The 21,610-nt window shown below is 32.6% G+C and overlaps 1 protein-coding gene across 1 annotated transcript; it reads left to right on the top strand.

Annotated features, from left to right (window-relative positions):
• The first annotated feature begins 414 nt into the window (after nucleotides 1-414).
• LOC122598210 (heat stress transcription factor A-4c-like) lies at nucleotides 415-5,947 on the top strand. Its single transcript, XM_043770811.1, has 3 exons — nucleotides 415-578; nucleotides 1,891-2,195; nucleotides 4,732-5,947. Exons 2-3 carry the CDS (start codon nucleotides 1,977-1,979, stop codon nucleotides 5,641-5,643), a joined length of 1,131 nt encoding a protein of 376 aa, XP_043626746.1. The 5' UTR covers nucleotides 415-578; nucleotides 1,891-1,976; the 3' UTR covers nucleotides 5,644-5,947.
• Nucleotides 5,948-21,610: the final 15,663 nt, after the last annotated feature.

Here is a 21,610-nt window from a genome sequence, read left to right as displayed (position 1 = left end):
AGTACTTTGCCTCGTTTATTTATAAAGAGTTTCTTTGAAAATTAACTTTGTTGATGAAGTGTTATAATTGTCCACTAAATGATCCAAACCAACAATATATATGACTCAATCCGGTTCAATTTTTCATATGATACCGAACCAAAATCGATCCGTTCGCTTTTATGGAAGAAAAAAAACAGTCGATTTGATTCGATTTTTTGTTTTGGCGGTTGAGTATACTCAAATTTTTTTGATTTTACGGTTTGATTTTTGCTATTTTTATTAGTTTAGTTATGATAGATGTATTGATTTTTGTTTCACTCAGCAATTTAGTATCACTAGTAATTAATTAATAATTATTTATACAGACACATGGCGGCGGTGGCGGCTTCTTAAAAAGTCCACCCTGTATATCCTCCCTCCCTCCCTCCCACCTTTCCTGACTTTTTGTTTTCTAATCAAATCCCATCTCCATTTTTGACAACCCCTTTTTCTTCATCTTCTTGAAAATCAATATTTCTTTTCAGATCAAATTCCAACTTTGTAAAAGTCAACGCCTTTATCTTCTTCTTTTTTTCAAACCCCGATTCTAGTCAAAGGTAAATTCTTTTATATAATTTTTGTAATTAGTTTTATGTGATCTATACTTTACAGCTCCTTTATCTTACATTTTTGTAATTAATAAGTAATTTTGATTCCCAGTTGCTATTTTCTTTATATCTAAATCCCCGTGTTTGAAAAAAAAATGTTGAAATTCATGAAAAAGATTTGAAATTTGTGTTTGATTACATGGTTTTTGGATTATTACATTAAAAAGTTTTGTAATTTATGATTATTTTGTGTTTATTGATTTGGGTCATTTTTTCATATGAGAAATTAGAAGATAGTTTCTTGAGACAATTCACAATTGGCATAAATAGTAGGCAGTTTATGAGTGTAAGTCTTTGCCTTTCAAGTTATTAAAGATAGTTTATTGAGACAATTGACATAAATAATAGATGGTTTGTGAGTGAAGTCTTTGCCTTTTAAGTATATAGAAGATAGTTTCTTGAGAAAATTGGGGTAAATAATAGGAGGTGTACGAGTGCAGCTCTTTTCCTTTTAAGTTATTGAAGATAGTTTCTTGAGACAATTGGTGTAGATAAGAGACGTCTACAATAGCAAGTCTTTGCCTTTTAAGATATAGAAGATGGTTTCTTGAGACAATTGGGAAATCCAACTGGGTTGGATCAATGTTTGGAGCCCTTGCTTCTGGAGACAGAGGTCAAGGGTTCGATCCTCATGCCCAACAAGACTGGAGGTCATTTTCTACCTTTGGTAGAACCTGGGAGCAGCCTCTCTACCTTTGGTAGGGGTAAGGCTGTCTACATTTCAACCTCCCCTACACCGTCGAAAACGGTATTTGGGACCCAAAACCCATGACGGCATTGGGAGTTACTACTACTACTACTTTCTTGAGACAATTAATGTAAATAATAGGTGGTTTATGAGTGCAATTCCTTTCTTTTTGAAAGATATAGTACCAATATTTTGTGTTTTTATTGTAACTTATGGTAATAATGTTGAATTTCATGAGAACTTGTAGAAATTTGTTGTTGGGGGATTAAAAATCTCTGGTGAAGACCATTTTAAATCTCTATAAGTCGCAATATGGTCATGTTTCCCAGTATGGGTATACACTATCCTTAGTGGGTTGTCTAGTCAGTCTGGAGCATAAGCTCGTCACTGCCTTCCACTTATTGGCCTTGGTAGGGGGTGTGGATCAGTTAGCCTTTTCAGTTATCATCGCCAGTTATCAATGCTATATGAGTTATATAATAAATTTAATTGTTAATAACTTTGAATACTTTTGTAATTTATGATAATTTGCTATAATTTGTCTGTATTTTATAACTTGTTTGCATTTTCCAGGTTGTATTCTTCCTGATGTTTTTAGTGTGTGTGAATTTGAGATATAAAAGGGTGAAAGTGGTTGTTTGAAGTTTTTTGATATTGTGATGATGGATGGTTCTCAAGGAGGTTCAAGTTCATCACCGCCTTTTCTTACCAAAACATATGAAATGGTAGATGACCCTTTGACCGATCACATTGTTTCTTGGAGTCATACGGGAAATAGTTTTGTTGTCTGGAATCCACCGGAATTCGCTAGTGAATTGCTTCCAAAGTACTTCAAGCACAACAATTTCTCCAGTTTTGTTCGACAGCTCAATACATATGTAAGCATTCTCTTGAAAAATTTGTGTATGTATCATATAGTGTTTTCTACTTGGTGGTGTTCGATGCATGTTTTCAAGTTATTATTATAAATAATAGTGTTTTCATGTAATAGTTAGTTTTCCTACTACAACTCCTTGAACGTTTGCAACATAGGGTCACAATAATAAGTTTAAACACATATCCAAAACACCCACTAAATCGTTCCATGCCTTGTTTACATTAGTTTTGTATATCGGATAATATTCTATGCCAAATGGAACGCGGATAGACATTAGAACAAGTCATGAATTGGCTAGTTATAGAGAAGCCCTGGATAAAGAATGTTTGATGTACACAAAGATGACTTCTTTATGCAAATATCTATCCAAACTTTGTTTACCTTACTTTTTTTTTCCTGATATAATTGTTCGCTACCAAAATTGGACAGAAACGAATGGCTAAGTTTCCTATACTAGTTTGCTACCCGTAATTTAAATTAGTATTACTATAATTTTAGTAAAAAGCATAGTTGTCAAAAGCGAAGGCGACCTCAAAGCGCAAAGACCCCAAATAGAGCGAAGGCGAGAGGCGCAAAAAAAGCGCACGCCCGGAAAAACAAAATCGCACTAGGTAAATAAATATGAAATATTTATATATAGTGAAAAGTAATAGTAAAAAAAATCAGATGTCAGTTATAAAATCAAATATCATTCAAAAAATATATACTTTTCAACCAAAAACTTCAAATTATTAGACAATTATAAACATATATAAAAAAAACATAATTTTTCCTTCCCCTCATTTTATATTTTCACTATCTTCTTTTATCTTCTTAAAAGACTATGGTCACTCATTTTGGCCGGAAAACATTAGATCTAGCCCGATTTGGCCAGATCTTGAATGATTTGGTCGAATCTTGACCCATTTGACCATTTTGGCCATCGTTGACCACCACAGTTTACCGTCGTTGACCCCCTTTTTCATAGTCGACTTGGGCCTAGGGTTTCATGCGCTGGAGGTGCGCCTCGCCCACCTTTTACGCCTAGGCGCAAGAGGCGCTCGCCTTTAACAACACTGGTAAAAAGTAAGTTGCATTAGTTATACTTTTATTAGTTTGTGTCTTTGGCTAGTGGACAATAATTTTAGACACAGCGAAAATATGTTAGGGGGTTATCTTTTTTTACATGTGTATAGGAGTGAGATAGCTGAACTTGTTTGCAATTTATGTGACATTAATTGATAAAGGATACAGTTAGCACAACAGGCATGCAGCTATACTGTAACATATGTGGTACCAAACTCTTATTCTGGTCTGCCTGAATAGAGGTGTAAAAGGTTTTTAAATGGATCGACCGCACATACTACGTACCCATCTCTGGATAACACGTTGGATGTCTACATATGTATCTCGATTTATAGGATCTTCTGAATGTGACATTGTGGCAGCACATGTAGCCATATATGAGGATCTAAATGCATTTGGATATTTTCGTTATTTTATTTTGGCCAAAGATTCTGCTGAATTAACTTGTTTTTGGCGTAGCACATATCCAGTTGCGTAATTATTAATTCCAATTGATAGAGTTAGACCTGGTTAATCCTGGTACCCTGTTTGTTACACTTACTAAACAATCAACTGGTAAAAAAGTTATTACGTAGCCACTTAGGCTAAAATAAGCTGGGATGTATAAAGTTCTCTGAGGACTTGATATCATGGAACATACATTCTTTTATGTGTAGTTGATGAAATGTAAGAAAAGATAGTTATCACATAATCCAGTATTCCAGTGAATAGGTTTGAGTTAATGAGTCCAATGCTAAAAGCTTAAAAATAACTTGACCTTCATGTCATTCACAATGTGAAAATACGTGGGTGCTCTATTACTGATGAACAGAATATGGTAATACACTTAAATTGGTCAAATATGTCAGTTGGGGGTTATGCAAGTCAGTAAGTGTGTTTCTCTTTGCTATTTGGCCAAATTAATTCATTAGACATTTCCTAAAGAAGTAAAATGGTCATTACAAGTTTATAACAGTCATTTATAAAGATTAAGGCTTATGACATGCAAAGAGCACTTCCAAGTCTTGACTCTTGACTGTATAGTGTATATTACCCTTTTTTCGTATTTACTAAAAACTCGACCTTTTTATTTCGTTGGATTAGTCTAAAAATATTAGATGCAAGTATAATGGTCAGTACACGAAGAAAAAAAGGTTCTACAATAAGGGAAGTGTGCATTCCACTATAAGAAAAATAATTCCAGTGGTTCACATGTGCACCCTGGATTTCAACATTTGATTTCTGTGTGTTAATTTTATTAATTGCTTCTTAAAGCTTGATGTTTCTTTGATCTCTATCTATAATGTGTGTTGGATGCTTGGATTCAGTTAGTGGCTTCTTTTTATTGAATTGGTCAAAATAAACACACCCGGATAACTGCAAGTCCCGACCACATGACCACTTTCGTAAGATGGTTCATGTCTGTTTTGTTTATTTTATCCTCTTTACTTTTATTTCACTTTGGTGCTATATACTGAAAATGATTTATACAGGGTTTTAGAAAGATAGACCCCGACCAATGGGAGTTTGCAAACGATGAATTTATAAAAGGACAAAGACACCTTCTAAAGAATATTCACAGGCGGAAACCGATCCATAGCCATTCAATGCCGCCTCAAGGAAGCTCTTCAACTCCACTATCTGCTTCAGAAAAACAGGAATATGAAGATGAAATCAATAAATTAAAACGTGAAACAGGTTCTCTTCGTCTTCAACTTCAGACCCACAAACTGGAAAATCAAGTAAACGAACAAAATTTAAACGAACGCCTAAAGAACATACAATCAAAACAGAGGAAAATGGTGTTATTCCTTGCTGAAATATTAGAAAAATCCAGCATTTCATCATCGAGGCTGCAACACTTGGAATCGAACAGCAGAAAGAGAAGGTTGTTTATATCCACTTACTTGCACGATGAAGCAAATGCAGATGAAAACGAGAATCTAGACACCCATGCCTTGATAACCAAATTGGATTCATCTTTGAAATTCTGGGTGGATTTCATGAACGATGTTAAAACTTCAGGCGAAGAAACATATGATTCTGGTTCAAGATTGGATCATCCATCCCCAGATTTGAATCACGCAGACAGCCCTACCATATCGTTGGTTTACATGAATCAAGATTCTCGGGTAAAATCATCAGGAATCGATGTGAATGCAGAACCTGTTACAGCCACTGATGGTGATAGCACACCACCGGCGCCACCAGTGCAAACAGGAGCAAACGATGTTTTCTGGGAACAGTTTTTGACAGAAACACCAGGAGGTGGTGATAACACACAGGAAGTTCAGTCTGAGAGACGAGATGTAATTAGGCCTTTGTGGAATACTAATACCAGTATAAATAAAATCACGGAACAGATGGGGAATCTGAGTCCTACTGGTAAGCTGGATGTTCGATGACTTTAACATTTCAAGGAGGATTTCTGGTTTAAACGCAAGATTATGGTGCAGCTTGCTTATGCTACACGACATCTCTTGTGATATTCGTCAAACGTTGGTTAGTTAGTAGTTTGTATTATATTTACGGGGGGATTTGGTTTACAGTTTTGTCTTGTTTACGAATTACAATAGTGTTAACAGTTAATTTCATTATCTGATAGAAGTGTTTTAGCATTACAATATTACTTCAAATGAACATGGAATTCTGTAAAGGTGCCTTTTGACATATTGGTTGGTCTTTGTAACTTTTTGGTTATGTTTTTTATGTCGATCTCTTTGTAAAATTGTTTGAGAAGTGTGGTTCATTCATACATACGTCAAAGATTGTTTGTCTCAAAGGGTACAAATTACATAGCCATGGAAATGTATAGTGTTTCTTATGGGCACAAAAAAATAAATATACTGTATATATTTGGTATGGAAAAATATAGATAAGAAGCATGGTAGAAGTCTAGCTGAGTAGCTGGAAGGGTGACATGTTATTGAATATGAAAAATTACAATGCCAAGGTGTCACAGCATAAATGTGTTTATGACTTTATGTAAATAAATCCCATGTATTTCGGACTTGAGAGGCTTATTTATAGAATTCATTAAGGTGCGAAATGAACATAACACTCTCACCCTCATTTCCAGGAACAGATGTTAAAGGTTCGATCCTCAATTTATACAAAGACGGAGGTCCTAGACTCTTATTTAGGTAAAACCTGAAAGAAACCTCTTTAACTAGACAGAGGTACAACGGCAGATCCAGAGTACTATAACGTAGATCCTACCTTAGAATTAAATTTTGTATATGGAATCAGATTTACTAGGAACTACCTTGGACATCCTTGGATGACCGTCAGAACGTATGAGACGTTTCACTGATATAGGAAGAAGATAAGAAAGATTAATTTCTTTAATGGTGGATTGATGGGTTTTACTTTTGTGGTCAGTTTGTCACTAAGAGCACCCCCAATGGTCTTACCCAATACTAACCAGTACAGTGCCACATCAGCGCCACATCAGCAAAATCTCTTTCCAATACATTTTTATTCAATTCACACCTAATACCCAATACATCCAATACTAACCAATACACTCCAACATATTTATTTTCAAACTTTTAATAAATAAAACAACAAATATAATTTAGAAAATAAACACAAATATTATATTTTACACTTTTAGTCCCCCAACGTTCGAATTCAAAAAATTTACACTTTTAGTCCCTCAAACGACTAAATAATTCAAAACATTTACACTTTTAGTCCCTATGTCACTCTATATTAATACCATTTTATTAATAAAAACGAGTACAATACATAAAATAAAAAGCATTACAAACTTATCATGTCTTAGAGCAATTTAACAACGGAAATTATTCATTGATTTCGCCCATATGATCATATGGTTCAAGGTTATGATCGCAGAAGCAAGTTGTTCCATAGCAATTTTAATCTTATCGATCTTCTGCTGCAAATAAGTAAAGTACTGACACTCAAGTTCAGTACAATGCTCGGTTTGTATATAGGTTATTTGTTGTTGACACCATTCCTTCTTCGCTTTTAGTTTGAGACCAACTTCAAGCAGTTCCTCTTTGAACCTTTGGTGGTCGATGATATCAGCCATGATACGCTCATGCACTTGATCGACGATCATTGATGGTTTTCGGTTAGGGGCATTTGATGAGGAAGCCATATTAAGAGTTTGTGTGTTGATCAGAATTGTTTGATCAATGCCAGTATATATAGAAACAAAAAGACGCTCCTCTAACGTTCAAAATTCAAAATTCAAAATATTTACGCTTATAGTCCCTTAAACGGCCAAATAATTCAAAAACATTTATACTTTTAGTCCCTGAATGGCTAGCCTGGATTGTCACTCTATAAATACCAACCCATAGTACAATTCAGTTTCATTACCATTCCAACTTTCATTCTTCTACAAATACAATTCACTCTTTTTAACCAAATGGCGTCTTCATCATCATCATCTAAAAAGAATGTTCACCGACCTCGTCTGACTGAAGATGAGATGAAAAAAAGAATCATGAATGATGTCAAAGAGGACACACTACTTCAAACTGAAATCTCTAGGGTCATGGGTTCCTTGCGGGAGAAAAGACGACGATGCGATCAAATGATTGAGGCAATACAAGCACCAGGCCGCAAGGTCTCGAACAACGAAGAACATTATTCTTCGTTTCTGCAACAAGAGATCAAGCAGGTCAAGAGCGTGGTTGATGATATTTTTAAGGCCAGTCACACGTTGACCGACCAATGCACCTGGGCCGAATCGTAACACGACAATTGCGGAGAAGACAAAACGACGTGGGAAGTCAGGTGCCCACAACATGACAAATGGTGGGCAAATGAAACCGCTTATCGTGGTTTAGGAAAAATGTCAATTAAAGATGATGACGAGTAATCGTATCGTAATGTATTTCGTGTTTTAATTGTGTTTTTTTTAATATGTATTGTGTTTGTTTTAATAAAGTAATGTGTTTGTTTAAGGTTATTTGAAATAAAAAAATATTAAATTCAAACAAATTTTTTTTTTTTACCAAACTAGCCGTTGATGAATAAAAAAAAAACAAATTCCTTCAGCCGCTCCGTATTTACCACCACAGAAGGCTCAATACGAGCTCGAATACGAACCCAATACGGCTCACACCTAATGGTGTTCACCGTATTGGGAAGTCAATACGGAACCAATACTAAAACATTGGGGTGCTCTAAGAAGAATATAAACAGTATCTTTAGCTTATATTTTTTAATTGTTATTTCAGTTTTTCATAAAATCCCCTGTAAAATTTAAATGTTTTCAAAGCAGCCTCCAGCTATTTGACTATGGACATATTTCGATATATGTTACTTTAGGAAGTCAGCCGTATCATTGCTAAAACTTCAATATAGTAATATTACATAATTAATTAAGGAAACTATACAAGAATACCTGGTATTATTTTTAGAACTTGTTTTATTGTAACTTGAAAATTAAATATTATAAAATTTTAATTATGATTTACTTAATTGAATATAAATTTTTATTTTAAATTTTGAACATAACATTATACTCCAAAAAAATGATTTTATATTATTCAGTTAAATTATGTCTGGTTCCTTCGTAGCAAGTATGATTTAATGTTAGTGTTGGCCCGACCCGACCTGACCAACTAACACACTCACTTTTTTTATTTTAATAAGCTAAGAAGGACCTACCTTGAGTGAAATTCTAGATTCGCCACTGTAGAGGTATGGTCTACCTACATTTTAATTTTTTTTATATACCGTCAATATATTTGGGAGATAGCCTAAAATCAGTGGACAATTTTTTCTTTTTATCTATTGAAACATTCAAATATAGTTCATGCATTACAATGTAACTTAAGTAAAGTAATTAAACATTTGTGATGTTTGTAAAAATAACAAGTTATTCATGTAACTAATCTAAATTGTAATTACGACACACATATTTTATGTCTACGTGTAAAATATATGGATCTAAAGAGTAAAGACTAATAGAGTAATAGTAATAATAATCAGAGCCTCTTTGCCACCTTGTTTAGATTATACACATTAGGCAATGATAAATCTACAACACTTTTTAACCACTTACAACAATTGTACGTATTATACTGTACAGAATATAACTATATAAAACATATATTGTTGTAGATGGTTAAATCTTGGTGTAGATTTATCATTTTCCATATACATTAGTGGGATGGGATGGGATGGGATTTTCCTTTGATCATTTTCAAGCATTAACGAGATTAATTTCAATTTTATTTTTTAATGATAGATAAGTCTCATTTATTCATATTAAAGACTTGGGAATTGGGATGTGATGAGTAACTTTAATGGTGACTTTTTAAACGACGAGATGCTTATTGTCATAGTACAAAAATTTCATGGCCAATGTAGATAATATGATTTAAAAAAACTTCTTTTATTGCAAATTGATTTTTAAAAAATGACATTTAACATTATGGGAGATGACATTTATACAATTTGTTTTTATTAATCTACCAAAGTTATCCATGAATTACTTCTACTGTATGTTATAAAGTTTGTACAGTTTGGTAAATTTATCAAAATGTTTGGTACGGATATCAATTCCCTAACATCATGTTGTATTGCAAAATGAATCAGAATAGTTCTCATGAATTTGATTCACAGTTGCATTTAAAATACATGTTATTGTCAACGAGCATAATACCCGCACGTTGCGGCGGAATTTTGTTTTAAGGAGTGACAATTTGTTATAAGGGTAGATACGGTAATTCAGTGTTGTAGTGTACGGATGACCATTTTGAGAACCATATATATAGTGAAAGAGATTTTTTAGAAGAAAAAAAAGTATGCTTAATTTTTTAAGACATACCATAAATAAACTTCGAAATGTTTTATAAGAGAGTATAGATAGATTTGTCATGCACATAGTTAAGACAATGTGTGTTAGCCATCGTGATATTCACGAGTAATTCACACTTTTAAATAAATAAATAAATAAATTGTATCATATGGTAATTTAATCAGGTTTAAACAACAAAAAACGTTTATTAAGTTTGCCTTCATCGGAGGTACATGAAAACAAAAGGTATAGCTAGTTGATAAAGAAAAAGAAAGTAAACAACATATAATTATTTTCTATTAATAGAGCTCGTTAAACAAAAGGTATAACTCTTTTTCAAGATATCTTTATCTTCAAAAAAGGTCGTATATTAATACAATATACGACACTTATACAATATTTGTTTTACAAGTTTCACAGGACGATTAAGGTTGTTTTATCACTCGAATCGAATCATGTTTATTCCAACAACGTTACTTAAAACTTATTGATAAAGGTTAAGAATAAACAAAAATATGATGAATAAAACTTTTAAGTCGATAATTATTTTACATGAATTAGAAAAGACAAAAAAGAAGTTAATGAAGGATTATAGCATAATTTTGTTGTAATAAAGACGAATAAAAAATTTAAAGTATGTAATCTATTTGGGTAAGTCTTTTCATTTTGTGGGGAGATTATTGGGTGTTTTTAAAAGTTATTAGTTTCATCTCAAAAATTCTTGTAATAATAGGACACTAAAATGTTTTTAAATAAGAAAATATTTGATAGTTTAGATTTTGTAGAAAGACATATCCAAATACTTTAGAAAATATAACAAACAATCTAAAATTTTTAGTTGGGGAATAAAATTTAATGTTAAAAGGTAAATTTTACTTATATATCTATAACTCTTATAAAAAAGTAGTTAACCAAGCTTTTGCCCTCTTGCAATCTAAAACTATATTGAAAAAATGCTACATAGGATTTTATCCTATGTGTCAACTCCATATTTTTTCAAAAATAAACTATATATTTAGAAAAACATGAACTTATATATATTAATTAATTAATAAATAAATATATTTTAGAAATCTAAGATCTTGTCCTTATATAAAATGATATCTTCTCTTTAACTAAAAAATCACGTCTATACCAAATGATATTTCATTATCTTTTTTATTTAACATTACATAAAGTTCTTTTCTTTTTTTTCTTATGATGATTATATGGAAGTTTTCAAAACTATATGAATATACAAAAATAAAACAAATAAATAAAACAAAGTAAGTGTAAAAAATAGATTTAATTAGTTAAAAGATAACATCGAAACTCATAAATCTTAACATTATATTAACTACACCTTGAATATATGTTCCAAATTTAAACTTTTTGTTTTAATAAACAATATCCTCTTTTAAGTATAAAAACTAACTTGGTGTATACTTTCTTCTTTGCCAATAGCCGGTAAGTACAAATAAGATGGGTTTTATGGTAAACGTAAAACTAATTAATACACTTTAACAAAAACCCTTAGGGTTTCGTTAAGCAAAACCAAAAAAAAATAAAATTGAGTCATATAAATTCAAGTAATTATAAATCACCCGGAGTTCGAGACCTACCCCACCCTTAAACCAAATTTTACATCCTAATTTTCTTTTTCTTTCTTTTTTGGAACGACACATTCTACCTCTTCTGGATTAGTCAATTAAATTAAACAAAAATTAAAACCACCATAGTGTTGATAATCCATTTCTAAAAATCGCAACAACACCTTCAAATGAATATAACTGTTTTACTTTTTGGATGTTAAGAAGAACATTCAACACACAAGGCATAGTCAAATTATCCTCTTTGAATTATATATCCAGCCAATTGTAATTTTTCATGTGACTTTTAACTTTTTTGGAGAGAAATGTAGTGGAATTGTCACTCTACATTAAGGATGAAATTGTATGTCTTTGAGTTCTGTTGTAACAAGACGACTACATGATACATGTTCTAGATGTAGATTATTTAGTGACAACAAAAGGCAAATTATTAGAATTACTAGAAGAAAAACATATTACTAAATTCTTAATGATAATTTAAAATATAGCTTAATAGCTTAAGTCCTTCTATCTCTTTAAGTTCATATTTTGTCAAGCTTTTGGTTGAATCTATTTCTGTTCAACCATATGTTTATATGTTACTAAACTATTTATATAGTTCACATCACGTAATTCTAATGAAATATGTTCGCTATCGTTTCTTCATATATAAAGTGTATTATATAGTTTTTTATATAGCCCGCGCATCGCGCGGGTCAAAAACCTAGTATATATATATATATTTATCAATTTATAAACTTGCGCTCTTTTATATGTTAAAACATATATTACATTTTCTTTTTCAAAAAGTATTTGTGTAAAAATGGTAAATTTCGTTTTTAGTTGAGACAAACCTAACTAATTAAATATTTACTCTATATCTAATCTCATACCTAAGATTAATTTATATTTATTTTAACATAATTGATTAACATACTATTAACCGCTTCTAAGAGAATCAATTAGATGATTTCATCCTTTGCGCTTCTCTTTACACTTTATAACACGTCGTTCAACGGGTTGAAAGAATAAATCATTTAACTTATCTTTACCCTTTTTTATACACTTGGTCCATTATATAACTTTAACTCATTTAGTTTTTGTTTTAAATTTGTTGTATCTCGTAATAAATCTGTTATATATCACGTATATAAATGAGTATAAGTTGTAAATGGTTGTATGATCAATGTATCATTGTTTAAATATGTTATGTCAAACCAATTAATATATGGACTCAATGCATACTTGCATAGTGCATTTTTATGAAACGAAGTGAGTCTAACTTATAGAATACCCCGTAATAAAAAAATACAAATAAAAAAATGATTGTTCGGTTGAAGGTAAATGAGTTGAGACATTTTAAGCCGTTACATCATATAATAAGTAGGTAGCATCACATTTTAATGACCAAGGGGTAGTTGTGGCATTGATATGGAATGATGATATATCTAGTATATATACCAATGTTGTTGTTTCCTTTTTTTTACCCGTCTTCCACCATCCTCTTCTTCTCCTTTCCACTACTATTAAAACTTTTTTCTAACCTAGCTAATATTGCTCGCTCTGTCTTTCTCATTATGTTTCGTAGTCTTTGTAGATTTCAGTTAATTGGTTTTTTAATCTCCCTTTTATTTTCTTATAATAATAGGTTTTGTTTCTATCGTATTGAATTTATGATTATTATGATATAAAACTAAATTTAAAGATTCATTTAATTTCTATATTAACATTTAGGTCTATCATTAATCAATTTTTTTAGTATAAAGTATTATCCATGTTTTTTATTAAGTTGCACATTCAATTTACTTCATATTAGCGCATGCATAGCTTTTAAAAAAAAACTCATTTGAATGAACTTTTCATTATTGATACATTTCACTTTATGAATAGATGACTTCCAGTATATGAAAGATAAGTATTATCCATGTTTTTTATTAAGTTGTACATTCAATGCGACTCATATTAAAATTTCATTTAAAATTTGAATGAACTTTTCATTGATACATTTCACCTTATCAATAGATGACAATCTGGCCCAAAATGTGGAAGCCTTCTATGAATAAAGTGAATGTGTCCATGAAAAGTTTATTTAAACACCCAAAACGTATTCGAGAAAAATGTTAATGATAAAAACGGATTGAACTTCTACCATTCAATGCATGGTTTTATTGTTGGAGACAAAATTTTGGAATTAACAACAATTAACATGCCGAATATGGCACGAATTTACGAACTAACGACATTGTACTCTCTGGGTTTTTTCTTCTCACCCGAAAGAAAAATATAAATACCTCTCATCAAGGGGTGGACTGGAATTTCAACAACGGTGTTCAACTCATCAAGAAGGGGAATGAGTCCAACCCCATACAGATTAAAAGAGGTGGCAGGAACCTTCCTCAAGGTCGTACAATGGATACGTATTCGATGAATCTTTTTTTAAGTAAAATCACACATACGTTATATACGGTTGGATACATGTCACTTATAGCATATTCTTTACGATTTATCGGTACCTACTTAATAGATGTAATTAGCTTCCTTTAGAATATTTAATGTGCAAATGATGTGTTAATGTTAATGCCGAATTAATGGATGGCTGAATGATGCATCCTCTTCTTTGTTCTCTACAGATAGAAATCGAAAAAAACAAATGATATATGCTCAGTATACTTGCATGATGTGTTAATGTTAATGCCGAATTAATGGATGGATGAATGATGCATCCTCTTTTTATCTTCTCTACATATACAAATCGAAAAAAAAGAGATGATATATGCTCAGTATATTTGCATTGCATGATGTGTTAATGATCTATCAACTCTTCCGTTGTTCATATCAAAGGTTGCTTAATTGGCTAATCTGTTTGTTAATTAATTAATGTAGTATATATTTGCTTGATGTGTTAATGTTAATGCCGAATTAATGGATGAATGAATGATGCATCCTCTTTTTTCTTCTCTACAGATAGAAATCAAAAAAAAAAAATTATATGTACTGAGTATATTTGCATGGGATGAACTTAATGATGTATCAACTCTTTCGTTGTTCATATCAAAGGTTGCTTAATTGGCTAATCTGATTGTTAATTAATTAATTAATAATTAATGTACAATTCATCCTTTAATGAGATAATTGGTTAACCTTCTTTTGTAACCGTTGCAATCCACTTCTCAAGAATCGGGCTAATTACAAAAGTACTATATAAATATACCATTTGGGCTGCGTTGGTGTGTGCTCTGCATAAAAGGTTTTCTTGAGTTGTTGTTAAGTGGTTCTTGCTTATAAATTTTCGTTTCATCTTTGTTGTTGGCTTCACATGGCAAGTCTTAAGCTTCGAGTCGAACTTACTGGGCAATCTGGTGTGCTTCTCAGCGAGCTTCGGAAAGGGTCTGAAGGGCCTGTGACGGTCATCGTATGTCGAAAATGGGATGTCATAAATAATAATCGAGCGTACATGAGTACCGATTTTATCGTCGCTGATGAACATGTATGTTAATGGTGTGTTTACTGTGTGATCGCTGTTATATTTGCTCAGATTTGTCTTTTTTGTGTATCTTATTGTGCAGGCAAATTTGATGCAATGTACCGCAAAGCATAATAGGTCGTTCAAATTTGTTGAGCGGATAGAGGAGGGCTGTCTATACACACTGGCTGGGTTTAACGTTGTGCTTAACAGGAACGACTTTCGCATCTTGGAAGATGGTGTATACATGATTGATTTGGATGGGAATACGACTGTCAGAAAGACGACTACTGGTGACGTGACAAGATTCGTGCCGTATGCGTTTCAGTTGTGCCCGTTTGAAAAGCTTGTGCCAACAAATAACATATATTTGGTTGGTATGGTTCTTATCTTTGACTATTTTATTATGGTAATGATTTTGGTGATTGATTTATTTAAGTTTTGTGCATGTATAGCGGCTCTTAATAAGGTAATTTCGACTTTCGCGGTGTGCGTGCTCCTGATAGTATATATCATATGTATGCCCAAAAGGACTTTGAATATGAACTTGTTGTATCTATTGAAATCGTTGATGGTTTCTGCCTTTGATTTCCCTGTTCTTAAGAGGCAACTGTTTATGCCTATTTCCATCGGTTGTACATATAAAAAGAAGTTTGTGGCTGTGTTTGATGTTACCGTAATTTATGTGTTTGCGATTGTGACCCCCGCATGTCGTGCTAACCGTTCTGTTGTACATCAATATGCAGATGTCATGGGTTATGTCCTGTACGCTGGTGGGCCTATAACAAAGTCTACGGGTGCGCAAACTGTCGAGTTTCTTCTGACCAACGAAGAGTATGTCAACTTACCATTTTTGCCCGTTTATCTCCATTTTGACTTCTGTCCCGTTCTGGCCCGCTCAGCTCTATGTTGAATTTGCTCAGCATGTACAAGAGACTGATGTTCGTGTATGCCTATTTGCAGTGGCCTTCAAGTGCCTATCACGTTATGGGGTCTGACCGGAGAGACTTTTCTCAAAAAGAAAGGAACAAAACCGGGCGCGTATGTATGCATGCTCACTGTCATGAATCCAAAAAAATATGGTGGTGAGTTTCTAACATGTGTTATAGGTGCTTACATATTCGTTGTTTGTTGGTCTAACGATGGCGGTCCAATCTGCAGACGAGCTGGGGTTATCAAGCACCTCATCGACTCAAATTCTTGATGATGAAAAGTTGCCACCTTTACAAATGTTCACGGCCGCCCTTAGGTTGTGCTTATGATCCTTTAATACATATTTTCGTATAAATTGTTTGTTTCCAGCATGACAAATTTCACTTTTGGCTTGCAGTTCCGAGGATCTCAACGCAAAGCGTACGACCCCTGTTGAAAGTGTCCCAAGTGTTGCCACTCTTGCTTCACTTTTGAAATGGGGTCGTGATAATATGGGTGGGAAGGAAAAGGGAACTGGGGTAATGAGATGTGAACACTTATTGTTGCTCTTTATTAGTGAAAACTCATACATATTACGGATTGGCTCACTTTTGTCTTTATATACGCAGAGTGTGGTCTTCAAAAATGTACTGGAAATTGTGAATGTCCGCACTAGGACAGGCTGGTATATGATAACTTGCTCAAGCGGCCATTGTAGAAAAGGACTTACCAGGACTTTGGAGGGATTCTGGTGTACCGGATGTAAATTCAGTGTGTTATATCCTCATATCAGGTATGTATTATTTCCACATGAGTTTCAAAAAACAGATTATGTTGCTTACTGTGGTCATTGTTTGACAGGTACAGACTTCATCTAGAGGTAAGGGATGAAACATCGTCAGTTGTTGTGACCCTGTTTGATGAACCGACAAAGCAACTGGTCCAAAGGACTGCAAAGTCGTTGATGGAAGAAGAGCGACAGGTTGCGTGCTGTGTTTTTGATGCAAGTTATATTGTGATTATATATTTCTATCTCCCAATTTGAGTGTTCTTCTTTTCAGAATGAGTCAATTGACGATGTGCTCCTACCTGTTTTACGTAACCTTCTTGGCACGAAGCATGTTTTTGAGATCAAGGGGCACACATGTTTCCATGTGGGTGAATATGAAGGCTTTAATTATACCGCGTTTACATTGGCTTCTGTCAATAACCCTCCTGTAGTTGGTGTTGGTAATCAGCATACTGGTGGTAACCCAGGAAAGGGGGCATCATCCAGTGTGGTTACCTCACCTGTCCCGATACAGACTCCATCTAAGAAGAAGGAGCCACTGAGGCGTAGATTACGTAAACTGTTAGTAACTTCATCTCTATTTGTACACATACAATTTGGTGTTGCATAATTCTTCTGGTTCATACCTTATAGGTGTTTTGTTAAGGGTCCTTCCAAGTGATGCGCTTGCTACTGATGACGAGGATTGTTCAGATCCCACCGCATATCCCGAACCTGTTAGGGGAAAAGGAAAGTATGTGAGGCCTGCTCCTTTGTCTGGTTTTCGTTTTCTTTTACGTATTGATTTGTTGTGAACTTCACTACTTGTTGGTTATTCATTTCCATTTTCAAACGCACACGCAGAATGGCTGTTGATCCTTTGGCAAGTTTGGTCACTGATCATGGTAAGAATGAACATAAGGGTTTGGTTGTTGACGGTTTCCACCCTGATAAACAGGATGACCACATATCAAAAAAAAAATCAAGGTATACCACCCATCACATTATTGGATTTTGATATCGAGTTATGCCCATTTCTTCTTGTTCTAATAAATTATGATAGATTATGATAATCCTACTGTAACATAGTAATCTAACTCCTTGAGTACAAGTAGTCATAAATGTTGTTTAAGAACATAAGAACCGGTTTTTTGGGATTTTCTAATTCTAATCATTCTTATATGTGTGGTTTAGAGTCATTTAATTAAATGATCTAAGACAAATGAGTTTAAACTAGCATTTTACTCGCGTAATGTGGCGGTGGCAGTGGTAACGGCGATGTGGTGGTGTTGTGACGGGTGGTGGCGGTGTGGTTATTATTGTAAATATAATTATTGTAAAAGGGTTAGTGTAGTTATTTTAAGAGTTGGTGAGTCTATGTTGTAAATTATTTCATTAGTAGTATTATAGGTATTTTAATTAAGGGTAGATGTATAAATGAATGAATAAAAGAGAGGATTAATTAATTCATTAAGGATAAAATGTTCATTCGCATGAGGATATTTTTATGATAGAGGATATCGAAAAATGTTAAGAGATAAAGAGCGTGATATAGTTTTTATAAAGCAGTAGAGATTATGTAGTCATGAGTTCTTGCCTATATTCTAAGTTGTCGCTAGTGGATATTTTACATGCCATGTGCATAATGGTACATATTGACTTTTAGTAGTCGTATGCCAGTTAGTGGTGGAACCAGAATCAAACGTCATCCGTAGCACAAATTTTTTTGTTAGCCTCGTATCGTCACAAAGTAACAATAACGTTCAGACTGTTACAAATTTTAGTACTTTATGAAGGATTTTTGTCCTTTTTGGTGGGTTTTAAGAGTTTTTGGTACTTTTGGAGTATGTGTCAAGTTTATTAGCATAAATACATCTTTATAAGTTACTAGCGAATTTATCCGGGTTCAACCCGGACATTTTAATTAAATTTATAAAACTATAAAATATGCATGTAATTTTTGTTATTAATTATAAATCGATATGAAGATGATGAATTGAAAAACATAATAATTATAAAAAAATTTAATAACATAATAATTATAAGAGTTAATTACAAAAATCGTCCCTGTCGTGGACCTCCACTTGCAGCTTTCGTCCCTAAGTTTAATCAATTACAGTTTTAGTCCAAAAAACTTTGTCCCGTCAACACTTTTGGTCCTAGGTAGTAACGTCAGTCTAATATGTCATCACATGCCAATCACATGATGGGTATTTTTGTCTTTTAATGTAACAAGGACCAAAAGTGTGGTCTTTGTTTTACAACAGGACTAAAAGTGTAACTAAGTATAAACTTTTTTATTTTATTAATTTATATCCATTATCAAAAATCCTTATCCCATCTATCTATTAAAAATACAAATTGAATAGTCATCATCATCTATATCTATATCTTCAGATCTATGAACAGATGAAATAGGATAACAAAAACAAGAAATGAAAAAGAAAAAAAATGCATACATTGATTCTTCATACAGCGCACACACACACCTATTACATACACACGCACACACACACTGCAATACTCACACATATACATCAATTCACACACATGGGCAATAGTATAAAACAAAAAAGGAGATATATAAAAAAAATCATAGAAGAAAGGAAAAACATTTGGGTCAACCAAAGTCATCTGGGTCACAAACTTGTTTGTTCTCACGAATAAGAATAAGAAGACTCGGTTGTTGATCGACGTTGACTTACAGATCTGAACAGAGAAGGCGAGATCTGAGGTGAAACGAGAATGAGAACATGATATCGAGATTCATACTCAAGATTCCTCCATTGATCATGGTTGATTCATGTCTAATTTATATTAATCTGATTTTGTGACCCAGATGACTTTGGTTGACCTAGATGACCAAGAATTCTTAAGAAGAAAAATGAAAAAAAAAAAGAATTGAATGTTACTATCAGGTAATGGTAGTGGATGATGGTGGTGGATGGTTGTTGTTGATGATGAATTTGGAGGGAAAAAAAAAGGTAAATAAGCTTTTTTTTGGACTAAAAGTGTAATAACTGGAAGAAGGGAAATGACGAAAATGCCCTTCATGTGGCTGACACGTGATAGGGTTTTTAAACAGATGTTACCACCCAGGACCAAAAGTGTTGATGGGGCAAAGTTTTTTGGACTAAAATGTAATTTATTAAACTTAAGGACGGAAGCTGCAAATGGAGGTCCACGACAGGGACGATTTATGTAATTAACTCTAATTATAAAAAAAAATTTCTTTGTTTATAATAAAAGATTAGGAACTTTAAATAAGTATTTAGTGAGCTATTTTTAATTAAAAATATTGTAAATTATTTATGACATCATAATTAAAATAAAGACCTTTTAAAAAAAATGTAGACCTGCCACATCACAATTTTTCTAAAAATACTTTTAAAAGACAATTGTCTTTTATTTAGTATAGAGATATTGATAGAAAAATCTTTTGAAAGTTTAAAATTAGTTACATTAATCGGTATCCCATATTTATTTGACTCATAGCACCATTAAAAAATACATCATTTTTTCAGAATAGTTATATTACAAAAATTCAACGAATATGTAGCCCGGGCTACCCCTTGTATATGTGTAGTTCCGCCAATGATGTTAGTATGATGCGACGATTATGGTGATGACAGTAATGATGTGACGATTATTTATATATTTTCCATTTTAACTTTGTTGCATTACATTTCAACTCACATTTTTTTTTATCTTAATCATCAATAATAAACATTCTAACAAATCTAGCAGATAAAGCACGACGAAAAGTCACCAACTTTATAAATTTGCTAAGTTGCACATTATTGGTTACAAGTATATTTATTTTTTATTTATTATTATCATAAAAAGTTAATTTAATTTAATTTAATTATTATTAGATTTTTTATGAAAAGATTAAAACAAACTTTGAGAATTAGTCATATGGTAACTAATTGTACCGTTGTCGCTCATTAGTTCAATAACTTTTATAAATGTAGTTTTTAATTACGGTCAGTAATAATATAACTCTTTCAAGAGTTAATTAACAAAAAATATTCAAAAAATATTATATTGGATAATAAAGATAAAAACTTACCAATTCTACTGATAATGTGATTTTCAAACTATTAATAAATTTGTAATTTTCATTTACAAGATATAACTTTTTGACAAACCATCGATGTTCGACAAAAGAAAAGACGAACTGTAATCATTTTATACTACTCTTGTTGGAAAATTAGGAATAAGTGCACCTTTGCCAACAGAGCTCCTTAAATCTGGTTTGCTTTCAAAGAGATCAAAGCAACAAGCTTTCTATGTTTGTCTAATACAATGAACTCACCAAGTACATCGAATATTGATTAGACACATTAGACCTCTTTCAATTTGTAACTCTCATTCCTTGTAAAAGTCTAGTCTTTTTTTCATACTATTGTAATCTAGTAGCTCCTTGTACCTTGTTAGCGTTTTATGAAATAAATTGACTATTCGAGAAAAAAAAAAGTTTTGTATTCTTTTTTTCTTTTTTCATTTATACCTTTGTTTTATAATAAAGTTATGACTTCGAAAACATATGCAGCACTTTCTTTATATATGAAGTTTCATTTGTATATTTTATCTTTATCCACATGTATTACAATTAGTATGGTGGTAGCGCAACGCAACGAAAGTGATGGTAATGGGGTGGTGATGGGTGACGGTATCGACTGATGGTGGTGACGACGAGTAGTGTAGGTTATTGATATAAATGTAATTAATATAATGGTTAGTATAGTTATTTTAAAAGTTGAGGTTATGATAGTGTATTTATATCATTTAGGGTTGGGGTGTATTGTATTTAGGGTGTGTTATTTTTTGGATGATATTTTTTTTTAATTATTTTTTAATAGAGATTTATTTT

This window comes from Erigeron canadensis, chromosome 4 (assembly GCF_010389155.1).
Source record: "Erigeron canadensis isolate Cc75 chromosome 4, C_canadensis_v1, whole genome shotgun sequence".
Taxonomy (NCBI): Eukaryota; Viridiplantae; Streptophyta; class Magnoliopsida; order Asterales; family Asteraceae; genus Erigeron; species Erigeron canadensis.
Note: the sequence above shows the minus strand (reverse complement) of the source record. Positions and strands in the feature narration are given on the sequence as shown.